Below are 15904 nucleotides of genomic sequence, written 5' to 3' on the forward strand. Positions count from 1 at the left end.
CTCCTTGGCTTACCACAAATGCATCAAGTAAAATTACTGGAAAAGCATACTGTTCCCCCACCCCATTTGGAGAAGTTTCTCATGGAATTCCATGCTGAAGCTTCCTGACTTACTTGGTGGGCTTATCCTGCCACTGTTCTGCTGTCTCTGAACATACTCTTTGTAGCAAACTGAACACATTCCATTGGTTCGTGGGTTGCCATAGAAACCACAGCCCGTGGTACACAGCATGGGCACCTGCGTTTGATTTGTCTCCTGGGCCATCCTGTTTTAAATGTGCCCACTGTACAATCTGAAATTAGAGAGAACACAGATCAAATAGACTGCAATAGCAGCATGTGACAAAAAAAATTATAATTAAACCATTTCATTATTACCATCTAATTTCAGACTCATTCCAAAATCTTCATCTCCCTCGGGATAAAAGAGAAATCTATTAGAAATCTAGAGAAATATGCTATTCAAGAATGTCACTAATGAGTTCCATATAACATACAAGTGTCAGTCAAAATCCAATTCATATGTTTCACTCCCAAAACCATAACACCAAGATACTGGAAGTTTATTCATTTGCTCAGTGGGGAAATCCACCATAGTACAGGATTGAGCAATAGAGAAAATTCCAAGTTCAATCATTGGTCTGTACCAAATTAGCTGCTCTCAGCTGAGGCAATTAGGGTGCGATGCTTCTGCTCACATTTGCTATCTGGTGCTTTCTGCCTGGACAGAGTGGAGAGATAGATGGACCCCACAGCTGAACAGCATCAATACTCACAAAAAGCTTCAGGGCTTAATGGTTTCAGAAGTTCGTTAAATGTGCTTTTTGTTTATTCATTCATGGGCTGTGGGTCCCTGGCAAGGCCAGCATATATTGCCCATCCCTAATTGCCCTTGAGAAAGTGGTGAGTCTTACTGCACCTTTGCTCCAAGCAATTTTAGAAAATTATTAATACAGCAGCACAGTGGTGCTACACACAATCCATTCTCAGAAAATCATTTACATAGTGCACAAAGAAACAGGTACGCTATGGGCTGCCAACTGACAACATGATCCAGTAACACTCCGTTGCACCAATTTACTGCTAAATGTACCAATCCCAACAAGATATCAGCTTTAATAGGTGCATAAATTCTTCAAAAATATTCACAGTGACAATTTTGCCCTTGCTGAATTTCACAGCGCTGGGGAGAAACATTTAAAGCTCTTTTGAATTTTTGTTTTGGACTGTGCACAGTCAAGGGCTAAGTAGTACTCTGGGTCATACAAAAACTCCTTGGGATACAAATTTACTCTCCATAAATACCGCATTTTCAGAAGGTTCAACATTTTCTCCTGTCTAAACTGTGCACCAACACCCCTTTCTCAGAAATAGCCAAGTTGCTCCCTGTTTTGAGAATTTATTTTTACGTCGCTAGGATATGGACGAGGGAGTGCCCATGGTGGTCATCCTCATTATCTTCTTTCTACAGTGAAAATAATCTGGCCTGCAACTAGTTAACACCAGAAATCTCAGACCCTCCATGCTAGGAATCTTCACCTGAAAACTCCCTGGCAAAACACACTAGAGTAGTTTACTCCTCTTGGACAACATTTATCCTGCAACCAACACTACTAAACAGTCTTTCTGGGTATTTATCCTATTGCTGTTGATGGGATATTTATGTGCACAAATTGGCAGCCACATTCGTCTTCATTACAACAGGGACTACACTTTAAAAGCAGTTCATTGTCTGCGAAGTACTTTACGATGTCACAAGGACATAATCATAATTTATTTTCTCAATTCAAAATTTAATTTTACCTATCTGTTAAGTCAAATAGAAATCATGCAAAAACATCCTCTTGTGCTGTCTTATTAAAATTGCTAAATTTCAAGTACTGGATAATTTTTGGGAGGGCAAAAATCTGTTTTGAATTAACAGCAGACTATACTGACGTGATGCACCACATCACTGGTCTTTAATGCTTCGTATCAAATCAGGATGAGAACATCTGGAACAAAGGCAAAAACTTTGGGAAGATGTTGTGTGTGACTGTTTATGTGGAAGGGGAACAGAAAAAAGTTTTGCTTTTGATACTAAAATTTACAAAATTAGTAACAGGCAGAGAGATTACTAGCAAGTTAAATCTGAACACCCCAGGGGTGACCCAGTAGCTTGTTCAACAGTGAAACACATATGACCAGTTTCACCATCCCTTCACCTCCTCCCATCACCACCCCGCCCGCTCAGTGTAAAAAGTATACTGACGCCACAAAAGCAACATACTCAAAGTCAATTCTGGCAAAGAGAACAACAGCATTAGCCTTAAGTGAGATGAGAAGAATGCCTTCTGAATAAGCAATCTTAAAGTGCAAGGTGGGCAACTGAGACAAAAGTTCATGAGGCAACAATTACTAGTATCTTCTATTCATGTGTAGTCTTTCTTTATATGCGGGTAAAGGCATTAACCTTAACCCAAACTGAAACTGCATAAAGTTAACAAATGTCATGGGAAGCACAAAAGATGATTAACATTATCAAATAACAGTTTTATTAAACCATAAGGGATAAAATGATTTCAGACATATAATCAAAATTATTGTACTTCTCAAAAATATTTGAATTTAATTTTGTAAAATTAACCATGCTGACTAAATCTGATTTTCCAATGCCCTTTTACTACAGCAGCCTGATTTGTACAGTTTTTGTGGTGCAGTGACTAAGTTATGCCACAACTGCCTGCCGTTTTTACCTGTGCTACACAGCGTTGCCAGGAGGGAATTCTCCCTCAAGGCAACCGAAACTGTCGCCACGGGGATCACAGTAGGTTAGTGCAGAGTTTTATTCAATATTAGCGGTCAGTGTCATTGCTGTGCTGCTGACCGCAAAATCCCACAGGTATGAAGGACCGTCATAATCTTAGCAGCAGGCACAGTGACCATTTTTTAAAAATCTGCTAGTGTTTGCTCTTAGTCTGTGGATAGTAGGCGGAATCATTTGCCTTCTGATTGCCCCTTCACATTTTTCAAGGAGTATTTTTGACAGCAACTCCCAAACCCACGGCCTCCACCATCCAGCAGGACAAGGGCAGAAAGTGCATGGGAACATTACCACCTCTCAAGTTTCACTCCAAGTCACACACAATCCCAACTTGGGCATATAGTCACTGTTCCTTCCCTGTAACTGGATCAAAATCCTGAAGCTTCCTACCCAACACCACTCAGGGAGCACCTTCACACAGACTGTCATGGATCAAGAAAGCCCACCTAATCAAGGGCAGCTAGGGATAGGCCTTGCCAGCAATGCTCATATCCCCAAAATAAGCAACTCTCAACTGAATTCAGTATCCTCCCTCTATGGCAAAGCTAAAATCAAAGAACTGTAGTGTCTATTCTCTGGTACAGCATATGTGACTACCATTCCACTGTTCAATCACAATCAATCTCAAGAATCAGCTCATTCAAACCTCGGTTTAACTTGTTGGCCCAGACTTTGTGGTTAGTGGTGATGTTATGGCGCTCAGCGCTAACCTCTACTAAAGCTGCCCACAAAGACCTAGCAATCTCTGCGGCGTGGGTTCCCCCGTCCCCGATGTTAGTTTTAATCTGGCACCTAATCGAGGGGATCTCCAGACATCCAGCACCAGTGATGTAATCAAGCAGGGTAGACAGCCAATCACATTGAAGTATTCCCATAGATAGCAAATCAGGAAGTAAAATACACTGATTATCCATTATTTTCAATTAAATTTTTCCGAGCAAAATAAATAAAGTAAAAGCTGAAATATCAAACTTGAAAAAATTTAAAATGTGGTATCATAATGGAGAAATTTGACATTCACATTCTACAAATATATTAATTTTCCAGGGCCAGAGACGTTTCACCATCAGTAATTATGAAGTTACTATGCTGTTAAAAACCCAGTTACACCTCACTCAAAAAGATGTTGCTTTCTCAAGGGTTTTTACAGCAAGACTAAGTGTAAAATGGCAAGTTCTTGTCAGCCATCTCTATTTGATTGTAGTCTTTGGTGGGGATGGTGGCAGTGGGGAGGGGAGACACACAGATGGTTTTCCATGGTGCACCCTATTGAGAAGCGCAGAATCACTGGCAGCAACTTCTGGATTTCTACATTTAACTACGCACGTGTGGACTCTAGAAGTCGCCATCAGTCTCAGAGGAGTAACAACGGCAAACACCGAGTTTTGCCATTGTTATTACCTCAAAATTCAGGCCAATATTTCAACACTTCGCAGGCAGAATTTTAAAATTGCAAAGTTACAACTCAGCAGCTTTTAAGGACTTAACTTGGCAGATCTAATCTCATTAACTTACTGCACTACTAAACAAACATAGATCTGAAGTGCATGAACTATCAACTTCACCCTTAAGGATACCAATTGTATGCAATCAAGGGATGTGAAGGGAATCAACATAAAACTAAGTTCAAGGCATGAATTGGGCACTATCTAAAGTCCTGGAAAACAAAATTTTGGCATTTCTCATGCAACTCACTGCTGTTCATTTCTCTCTCCCACACACAAATGATTGTGAAGTACCATGGCAATTGTTCTTCCTTTCAAGGTTAGACTGCAGAAAGAAACACTTAGAGTGGGAAGAAAAAAGGAAAAGCATTTACTGTATTCAAGAGATACCAGCTTGTACCGACTTTTACGAAAACTTGGAGACTGCACAAGTTAGAGGACTCAAAATGTTAGAGGACTGAAAAAGTAGTTTAGCTCAAAAGGACTAACTTGTATTTATATAAGCACTTTGTGCATTATCAGGTTACCTTAAAGCACGTCATGGTCAACAAAATTACTTTTGAAATGCAGGCAAACACATCAGCTAATATGCACACAGCAACATTCTTCAAATATTAAATGGCAACAAATAACAAGTTAATGCTGGTGGTGCTGGTTGAATGATAAATACTGACTGTAACAGCCCCATTCTTTTAATAGTGCCATTGGACTTTTTTCATAACTGTACTTAAGGCAACACTCCCTCAGTACTGCACTTCCATTATGTGCTCAAGCCCTGAATTGAGAATGACCTGCACTGCCAACTACGAGGCAAGTGTTACCACAGAGCCAAACAGACTGAAAATAGAGAATTTGCAGTTTTTGTAATATGAACACTTAAAATCACTTTGCTATTGGACACTTTCCACCATTGAATCTGGTCAAAAGTTAGACTGAAAAACCCCTCAGTTCTGCAAGCGAAGAAAGCATCTAATTGCATATTTATCATCTCAGCAGAATATATAATGTTATAGAAGTCAAGAGAACCAATATATTTAATCATGTACATAGTAAGTGCTGTGACTGAGCCACCCAGAATAAAGTGTAACTAATTAGGTTCATTACTGTACTTTGTACATAAATGGAAGTTTGCAGAATGAATGCAAGTTAAATGTGGAGTTTACTTGAAACAAATCACAAAGTTTACTAAAGAACACACAGACATCAATTAAAGTTGTTTTAAGAGCATTATTTTCTTAAACAGTGCCTGTGCCAGGACTTGAACTGCCCTCTGACAATGGGTCTTCAACATGAAATTTTAACCCTGCCTTCCTCTTTCCATAGATACTGCCTGACCTGCAGGATGCAATCTGCAATTTTTACTTATTGTCGTGCATTAGAAAGACACATTAGATTAGAAAATAACAGTAAATTCTGCTTATTTTTCACACTATGGTACTTGTTAAATGGGAAAAATTAGACACAAAATAATCTGAAGGCAAAAAGCAAGAAGTCAGGTAAATCAAGACACAAGACGATCAATGATTCCAGATAAACCTGTGCCTTTTCGAGTAGGGAATTCCAATTTCATTCCCATTTAATAGCATTTTATCCCTATATAAAATGCAGTCCTATTTAAGTTTTAATTACTCAGCAACCATGCGTTAAAACAAAACAAAATATGAATGCCATATATACAAATATAGTAAATTTATAATAGATTCATTTCAAGTTTGCACGATAGTTTGGATTAAGTGACCCTGGCTTTAAGAATTACTATTGGCAACACAATTATTACATAGAAGCTCAAGATTTTCATGAGTGTTGCAGTGCTTGTGTAGATGGGAACAAGGGGGAAGATTAGGAATCATGTTAATTCTAAAACAACTTTAATCACTAAACATAGTACTGCTGTCCATGAAGAGGTATTTCCAAATGGATACAAGATGCTAAGGGTTTATGCAGAAATTAAACACGTTAGTTTCTTATTGCACCTTTCCCAGTTTTATGGTTCATCCAATTGTACCTAGAATGGTGGGGCTTATTTCAAAGTCTTAATTTGATATACACTGCAATATAACTACCTTAATTTTATATTTAAACATTTATTAAGGCTCGTATTGAGGCTGCTGAACTAAAGTGCAATACAGAAGTTGTTCCTCTGCCAAAGGAAATGCTTTATGAAAAGGACTTACTGTTCCTTTACGCATACATGGGAGCACTGGTTGGTGCTGGAACAGGACTCTGTGGTCCATAAGTATATCACACTCCTACTAGTCCATTGATAATTGGGTTGGTTTCTACCTCGCAGTGTTAGTTATGAGTCAGTGTTTTATGACACAAAAGGGGATAAAATAAAAGGCTATGAACAACAAGCAGAACTTAACAGTTTCCAGAATAATTTCATAAGCTTTTAAAATAAATTTACAAGCAATAAAACGAACATGTTTTGAAAGAGGCAAATAGAACTGGATTTGAACCCAGACTCACGGGTTGAGAGGGTCCTCTCCTCAATAATACAAAAGCAAAATACTGAAAATGCTGAAATAAAAACAAAAAATGCTGGAAATATTCAGCAGGTCTGGTAGCATCTGTGGAGAGAGAAAAACAGAGTTAACGTTTCAGATCAATGAAGGTCATCGGCCTGAAACATTAACTCTGTTTCTCTCTCCACAGATACTGACAGACCTGATGAGCATGTCCAGCATTTTGTTTTCAATTCCTCTCCCCCACTAGTTTTGAAAGTGCTACAGGAAGTGAGTTTTGGCAGCTTTAAGATCTTGGCTGGCATAGGTGGGTCAGAGTCAAAGGTGGGCAACATAAAACTCTACAAATCAACAACTCACTCAAAACCAATTTAAAAAAGAAATTAGCTGGTGTGGGAAGTGGAAAAATGACTTGCAACAAGTTTTCTTCACAGAATACAAATAAAAAAGTCTTACTTTACATCTAGCTCTGGCCTTTATTAAACTTGACTTGATCCATAAACTGGATGTCAAGTGCTCCTTTGTTGACAGTAAGAAAAATTCAAAGAGGAATAAAATCCAAAACTACTATGCCCATTTGGTTGTTTATTAAATATGCTTACACTCTTACAAGTATTCCACACGCGCACAGATTGACTGACTGGAAGGACATGTTCTACCCTTCTTCCCCCACTGTTGCAATTTCTTTCAGTCCATTCATATCAACAATACACATTTTTGCCAACTGAAGATTGCTCTTGAAGGAGTTTCACTGTGAGCTCTGTCATATCTGACATAATTCCTTACAATCAAACCTGCTACATACAAACGGCTGAGAGATGCAATTGTTCTAATTAAATGGTTACTACAACTAAAACAGAAGATTCAGATGTTATAATTTCTATAATCTCATGTTAGAATGGAGTGTCGTCATCTGTGGTTTATTATTTAACTGATATTCCATTTATTTCACAGGATTGCCGAATGGCATTCAAGACCCAGCTTCTATAACAGAAGTTCTGTAAAACTAAGGAAGGTGTGTGACACATACACATTCTGACCAATTTGAAGCCAAGGAACCCCACTGAGATTAGCTTACTGAGCACAGACCCCTTTTTGATCTATGTAACTGCAAGCAACAGCAAGTTGTGTAACTAATCTGTTCCATTTGCCTTGGGGAGCTGCAACTTCAGCAATAATTCTGCATTATAAATATGGTAGTGAGGCCCAGAAAGAGAGGCAACATTCTCGAGGACAAATGTCATGACCCATTTCATCTAGCTTTAACTAGCATACTTACTTGTGCCTTTTCTCTCAGACAGACTAAAAGTGCCATCCCTGACTTCCAAATCAATGACCAATATGATCTTCCCCAGCCTTCTGGGAAAATTTGGTAACCAAACTATCAAGCGTGCACAATTCTGAACATAGAATCAGGTCCATAACGTAATGAAAGACAGATTTCACTACCCCAACAGCATCAATGCAAAAGTTCTGTATAATTAAAGGAACAATCCTAATTCAGTTCTGATGGTCACTGACCTGAAACATTAACACTGCTTCTCTCTCCACAGATGCTGCCAGACCTGCTGAGTATCTCCAACATTTCTGGTTTTATTTGAGATTTCCAGCGTCTACAGTATTTTGCTTTTACTATAATCCCAATTCAGTAATTTGAGCAGTGCTCAAGTTAAACTCATTAATTCTCCCCCTCCTCAGATTCACAAGCAGCATTACTGAAAAATACTTTGAAATATCATTTACCAAAAGCAAAAGCCCTTAAAGTAAAATTTCAAACCCCAATAAGTTTTAATACACAGAATATTCAACATCACTTCTGAAAAATAATTTAGTCTTCACAGAAATATTTCAAGTGGAAAATCCCCAACCCCCAGATTCTGGAGACCATTTCTGTCACCAAATGAAGCTATCACATGGTTAGTGAACATTTAATATATGGATATATAGGGTGTCCAAGTTTTCAACACCAATGACCAGAAACTATTCTATGCAACAGTCACTAGCGAGAAGCTTTGTAATTTCAAGTTTTCCGGAATAAAGTAAATAACTTCTCCCCTGATGGTTCTATATTGAATGGTATTGTCAATAGAGAATAGGGTGGCCCTTGGCTTAATATTGGTCTGCGAAGCAAAGGGATGACAATTCGCTTCAGTGTTTAAAGAAAAAAAATCCAGGATTCTCATTTCTGACTGCTATGCAGTTAATTTAAAAAAAAAAATTCATTTGTGGGATGTGGGCATTGCTCGCTAGGCCCGCATTTATTGCTTATCCCTAATTGCACTCGAGAAGGTAGTGAGCTGTCTTCTTGAACCGCTGCAGTCCTTGGAGTGTAGAGGCACCCACAGTGCTGCGAGGAAGGGAGTTCCAGGATCTGACCCAACGACAGTGAAGGAACAGCAGGCGATATAGTTCCAAGTCAGGATGGTGTGTGGCTTGGAGGGGAACTAGCAGGCGGTGGTGTTCCCAAGCATCTGCTGCCCTTGTCCATCTATGTGATAGAAGTCGCAGGTTTGGAAGGTGCTGTCGAAGGAGCCTTGGTCAGTTGCTGCAGTGCATCTTGTAGATGGTACACACTGCTGTCACAGTGCGTCACTGGTGGAGGGAGTGAACATTGAGGGTGATGGATGGGGTGCCAATCAAGCAGGCTGTTTTGTCCTGGATGGTGTCGAGCTTCTTAAGTGTTGTTGAAGCTGCACCTATCCAAGTAAGCGGAGAATATTTCATCACACTCCTGACTTGTGACTTGTAGATGGTGGACAGGCAGTGGGGAGACAGAAGGTGAGTTACTAGCCACAAAATTCCCAGTCTCTGACCTGCTCTTGTAGCCACACCATTTATATGGCTGGTCCGGTTCAGTTTCTGATCAATGGTAACCCCCAGGACGTTGATAGTAGGGGATTCAGCGATAGCAGTGCTATTGAATGTCAAGGAGAGATTGGTTAGATTCTCTCTTGTTTGAGATGGTCATTGCCTCGCACTTGTGTGGCACGAATGTTACTTGCCACTTAGCAGGCAAGCCTGGCTGTCGTTCAGGTCTTGCTGCATATGGACAGGGGCTGCTCCAGTATATGAGTCGTTGAGAATGGTGAACGTTGTGCAATCATCAGCGAACATCCCCACTTCTGACCTTCTGATGGAGGGAAAGTCATTGACGAAGCAGTTGAAGATAGTTGGGCTGAGAATACTGCCCTAAGGAACTCCTGCAGTGACGTCCCGGGACTGAGATGATTGACCTCCAACAACCACAACCATCTTCCTTTGTGCTCGGTATAACTCCAATCAGTGGAGAGTTTTCCCCGATTCCCACTGACTCGAGTTTTGCGAGGACTCCTTGATGCCATACTCGGTCAAATGCTGCCTGGATGTCAAGGGCAGTTACTCTCACCTCACCGTTGGAGTTCAGCTCATTTGTCCACTTTTGGACCAAGGTTGTGATGAGGTCAGGAGCTGAGTGGCCTTGGCAGAACCCAAACTGAGCGTCAGTGAGGTTGTTGCTGAGCAAGCGTCACTTGATATCACTGTCCATGATCCCTTCCATCACTTTGCTGATGATCAAGAGTGGACTGATAGGGTGGTAACTGGTCAGGTTTGATGCGTCCTTTTTTTTTGTGTACAGGACATACTCGGGCAATTTACCACATTGCCGGGTAGATGCCAGTGATGTAGCTGCACTGGAACTGTTTGTCTAGAGGTGTGGCTAGTTCTGGAGCACATATCTTCAGTACTATTGTCGGAATGTTGTCAGGGCCCATAGCCTTTGCAGTTGGAAAGCCTACATACAGGCAATATTTGGCTCAGTCTCAGTTGTGGCTGCCATGATACAAGATTACTGCTGGCACCTACAGAATTATATTCCAATAAGATTCTGCACCATAAAAGGTAGGAAAGGAGAAAACCATAACAAGGTGGCTTTCTTCGCCTTCCCCAAATCTGCAGCACAGAAACAGTCAGGCAGCAGGAGAGATTGTATGGTAAACTTGTATTTGCATCAAATGTGGTCAGTAAGGGGGAAAATGTTTACTTGAACCTGCGTTTGAATACTGAAGGCTCGATGTAAAATACTATTTACTCAGAATCAATGTTGCTTCAAGAGCCAGTTATAATTTTGCACGGAAAGTTTCTGGGCACAAATAGCCCATTTAAGCTTCAATGCTTTGGACACATTATACATCAAAGTTATAGCTATCTGCTATCAGGTGGGGAACAAAACTCTTGGAGACATATACATAGCAGCCTCTTCTGCAAACCAGCAGTATGTATTTTGGTCCCTCTGTGTATTGGCTTTTCTTCAAAATAGGAAAACTTTCAAGTCAATTTGAGTATTTTCTTAGTGCAGGAATGGTATAGGACAAAAGAACTTTGGAAACGAGTCTAGTACTTCACTTTATCTGGCATGGACTCGATGGGCTGAATGGTCTCCTATGCTGTAAATAACTATGACATAGATTTCAAGGCCTTGTATTGAAACTCTAATCAGTCTTAGTATTTCAATCAGGTTTATGTGTACGTCACCACAGTAAGTTGGCTCCATCAGAAAGTTACCATTTTAGACTAGTTTCCAAAGTTCTTTGTCCTGTACAATCATTGAACTAAGAGAATGCTCAAATTGACTTGAAAGTTACACTATTTTAAAGAAAGGCCAAAACACAGAGGAACCAAATTACACATTGCTGATTTGCAGAAAAGACTGTCTATAATTATTTTGTTTGCCTGTCATTTAAATGGCTGTGAACAAAAAAAAAATGAATTTGCAAACAAAAAAAAGCAGCTCAAGACATCATTTTAAGTGGGTTCTTAAAAGGTAAATCAGCTCTATGACCTAAAAGAAACTGTCACGAAACCAAAACACTATAATCACCAACATGACTAGGTTTCTTCTGAACACAGCAATAATATTGCAATTTCATCACTAGGGTTTCAGTAAAGAGCAATAACTGGCATGTGAAATGTTCATATAAGCTGCACTGTATATTATACTGTAAAAAGTATACATCACTACTCCTTTCTAAAGTACTCATCCCTGTTTTCAAATCTCTCCATAGCTTCACCCTCCCTACATATGTAATCTCCTCCAGTTCCACAATCCTCTGAAATAGCTGTGCTCCTTAGTTCTGGTCTTTTGACCATCCCTGATTTTAATCACTGCACCACTGGTGACCATGTCTTTAGCTGCCTCGACTATAAGTACTGGAGTTCTCTCCCTAAACCCTTCTGCCTTCTTACCTCGCTTTCTTCCATTAAGATGCTTCTTAAAACATACCTCTTTTACCAAGGTTTTGGTCATCTGCCTTACTCTTTGTGGTCGATGTCATTATCTTGTTTTATAATGTCAGTGAAGCACCTTGAGTTGTTTTATTATTAAAGGTGCTATATAAATACAAGTAGTTGTACAATCAAACTCTTCATTCAAATGTGGATTGATTCAGGGAGCAGTTTCAGCTCAAGTGAAACATTGATTTTAGCAGTGGTAGCGATTAAGTGAAGACTTCAACTATCTGAAGTATTATTGCTTACTGGCTTGAATTCAAGCTTTTCAACAGCTTATATTGGTAAAAACAGAAATTTTTCAACACAGAAGGAAACTATTTGAGCCATTCTGTCTGTGCCAGATGAAAGACAGCAACCCAGCCTAATTCCACTTTCCAACTCTTTGTACATAGCCGTATTTTTCTTTATTCTTTCATGGGATGTGGGTGCCGCTGGCAAGGCCAGCATTTGTTGCCCATCCCTAGTTGCCGTTAACAACTGAGTGGCTTGCTAGGCCATTTCACAGGGCAATTACGAGTCAACCACATTGTTGTGGGTCTGGAGTTGAATGTCTACCAGACCAGGTAAGGATGGCAGATTTCCTCCCCTAAAGGACATTAGTGAACCAGATGGGTTTTTACAACAATCGACAATAGTTTCATGGTCACCATTCCTACGACTGACTTTTAATTCCAGATATATTCATTGAATTTAAATTCCACCAGCTGCCATGGTGGGATTTAAACCCATGTTCCCAGAGCATTAGCCTGGGATTCTGGATTGCTAGTCCAGTGACATTACCACTACGCCACTGCCTCCCCTAAAGGTATAGGTTAAAGCACTTCAAGTGCATATCCAAGTATTTTTTTTTGAAAGCAATGAGTGTTGCTGCTCTAAAACCCTCTCAGACTATCACCACTTCTGGGTGAAAACATTTCTCAACTCACCTCTAATCCTTCTGCAAGCTACTTTAAATCTATGCCCCCTGGTTATTGTGCTCTTTGCTAAGGGAAATCCTATCTAATCCATCTAGGCCCTCAGTTTTATACACCTCAAAGAAATCTCCCCTCAGCCTCCTCTGTTCCAAAGAAAACAACTCCAGTCTATCCAATCTTTCCCAAGCTAAAATTCACAAATCCTGGGAAATATCTTTGTAAATCTCCTCTGTACCCTCTCTACTGCAATGACATCCTCACCAATGCATGAAACAATTCTGACAACAGTGCTACTGGATCTTCAAGGACTCAAAATGGTTCTCAAAAATCTCAAAACCATAGGTTTAATTAACTGTGACTTCTACAATTCTCAGCAGTGTAATGAATACATCACTAGCTGCAAGACTAGAGAACCATCTGCATCTGTTTTCCTTGGAAGAATTCATAAAAACTTCAGGACAGCAGTTATGGCCTGAAATTAATATTTGAAGTATGTTACAGACACTTTTGGTGCATATCTGAGCTAGTGACTTAGTTAAACTTTACTCCAGAACTATTCAGTGATGTAAATATCAGGATTGGTATTTAGTATTGAGAAGTGCGACAGTTGTATTTATTTTTCATAGTAGGTGGCGGGGGGTAGAGGGAGGGAAGAGGAGTTCAAAACCATAAGTATATACATATTACAGTGCTGGCAATACAAGAGAAAATCCTTTTAAACTCCAAGTCCTCAAAATGTTAGATCTGAAAGTCAGTAACTAAACACAAACAATTTCGTGGAACCTATACTTGACAGCCACTTTAGTGTCAAAAAGCCAGCGCAATTCAATTGCCATTCATTGCAACACATGCAATCACTTAGTAATGCCTAAAACATAAAAGGTCAGAAAAGTACTTCAGTAACAAGCCAAAACTATAGCCACGAGAGAAGTTTTAAACTCCATACTCTTCCCGTCGCTAAAATTGTTACAATTAATTTGCAAAGCAAACTGTACTTTCATCCCTACAAACGATCAATTGTTTGTTGGCTTCACAATTAAACAATTACCACAAATGGCTCAAAGAAAAACAGGCAGCAATAATCTGTTTAGCTAGTCTCCTACACCAACGGACTTGAACAATCAACATTTTTGACGTCCTGAGCTCCTGTTTTGAGGGACAGAAATCGGAATAACCTGATTACTAAAATATTTAAACAGTTGCAGACCAAACAATAGAGACAACACAACTTTAAACCCTAACAGGAAACAAAGAACAAGGAAAAACCATTAATGGGGAATGTCCAGAAAATGTCCCTCAGCCCCAGGCACCAGCAGCGCCATACTGACAGCACCGTCACCCAATCAGGCACCACGCAGCTGACTGATGTGAGACATTCCCGTACCAACCTCCAATCAACGCATCTCAGGAGGGCGGGACTTCCCGTCCCTCCAATCAGCCAGTACGAACTGGTCTGGGCTAATCCCATTCACCCGCTGAGCCTCAACTTCCAGCCGGGGCGGCCGCCAACCTCGGCCCAGGCTGCGAGGCCTAATTACGAGAAGCGGGATCGCACAGGGCTGGCCGCTCTCCAACTTGCAGCATGAAGGCAGCGGCTCAACAAGCGCGTCCACGGCTCGCCCCTCGGCCGAGCAACGTCCAGAACCCGACTCTTCAAATGACGTGTTCAGCAGCCATGGCGACGGGCAGCTCAGCCGGAATGAACCAGCGATATTTTCCTCTCAGTAATTCAACAGCCAGCCGCTCCTTTCGCCTCAAACCTTACTTGACTAGGCCTCGAGTTGGGTAACAAAGCCTCGTTTACCTGAATACGAGACAGAGCGCTACCCTCTCCCTCGGTCGCTGACACTGATTGTTCTTTGCGTCCGGCGGCCCCCCCTCCCCCACTTCCCACAAAGGAAACCGCCGTCACGCTGACGTAATGGTCCTGTGACGTCACACGCACATGCATTGTGACGACAGCCGTGTCGATGACGTCATTTTAGAACCCTCCTCCTCCCTGCCAAACACACCAGCTCAGCTGATAGCACTCACCTCTGTGTCAAAAGGCTATGGATCAAGCCACACTCCAGAGACTTGTTTGCACATACCTCCATGGCTTCAGCCCGCCTTCTCGCTGTAATCTATTCCAATAATGTACATTGGATTTTTTTTCTAACCATTGAGAGGTATAAGTTCAAAACGATAATGAAAACAGAAAATGCTGAAAATTTGGTACGTCCCAAACTGGAATATGCAGCAACACTCTAGGACCCTTACCAAGCCTACCTTGTAAACAAACTGGAAATGATTCAAAGACCTGCAGCATGGTCTTCAACATCAATGCTAGAACATCCAGTGTTACATCTATGCAGAACTCCTGACACTGCAACAACTAAAAGTAGGCTTTCGCTGTTCTACAAAGCAGTTCACTACGGGCAGCACAGTGGCGCAGTGGTTAGCACCACAGCCTCACAGCTCCAGCGACCTGGGTTCGGTTCTGGATACTGCCTGCGCGGAGTTTGCAAGTTCTCCCTGTGTCTGCATGGGTTTCAGACAAAGTCTTGCAGGTTGATAGGTAAATTGGCCATTGTAAATTGCCCCTAGTATAGGTAGATGGTCGGAGAATTGAGTGAAGGTGGGGATGTGGTAGGGAATATGGGATTAATGTAGGGTTAGCATAAATGGGTGGTTGATGGTTGGCACAGACTTGGTGGGCCGAAGGGCCTGTTTCAGTGCTGTATCTCTCTATGACTGTATGATGCTGCTATTGATATTCCACCACATGTTAAACAAGCAGTCAGCTGCAGAGGGCAAATACCAACTGGTTTGCGCCTCTCCAATTTCGCACAGAAGCATATCTGAATAGCTATGTACCAAACGCCATAACAGACTGGAATAACCTCCCCCCGGAAATAACTAACCAGCCACTTCACTGGCATTTAAAGTATACATGGAAAAGGGGTAACAAGAACAGATAGTGTGGGGCATGCACGCAGTACCAAGGTCACACCACCTCTGCATGATGATG

The 15904-nt window shown here is 41.0% G+C and overlaps 1 protein-coding gene across 5 annotated transcripts in view; it reads right to left on the reverse strand.

Annotated features, from left to right (window-relative positions):
• LOC137351640 (AN1-type zinc finger protein 5-like) overlaps positions 1-14813 on the reverse strand; it is a 40044-nt gene extending 25231 nt beyond the window's left edge. For 2 of the 5 annotated variants that reach the window (XR_010969541.1, XM_068016291.1), the window contains exons 1-2: positions 14699-14812; positions 114-292 (exon numbers count right to left, since the gene is read on the reverse strand). Coding sequence is in view for 4 of the 5 variants with exons in the window: in XM_068016291.1 (XP_067872392.1) it covers positions 114-264 (151 nt within the window). In the remaining variant the exon portion in view is untranslated. Of the gene's footprint in view, positions 1-113; positions 293-377; positions 415-14698 lie in introns of all 5 variants that reach the window. The other 3 variants (XM_068016293.1, XM_068016294.1, XM_068016292.1) reach the window with 3 other exon arrangements.
• Positions 14814-15904: the final 1091 nt, after the last annotated feature.

This window comes from Heterodontus francisci, chromosome 36 (assembly GCF_036365525.1).
Source record: "Heterodontus francisci isolate sHetFra1 chromosome 36, sHetFra1.hap1, whole genome shotgun sequence".
Lineage (NCBI taxonomy): Eukaryota > Metazoa > Chordata > Chondrichthyes > Heterodontiformes > Heterodontidae > Heterodontus > Heterodontus francisci.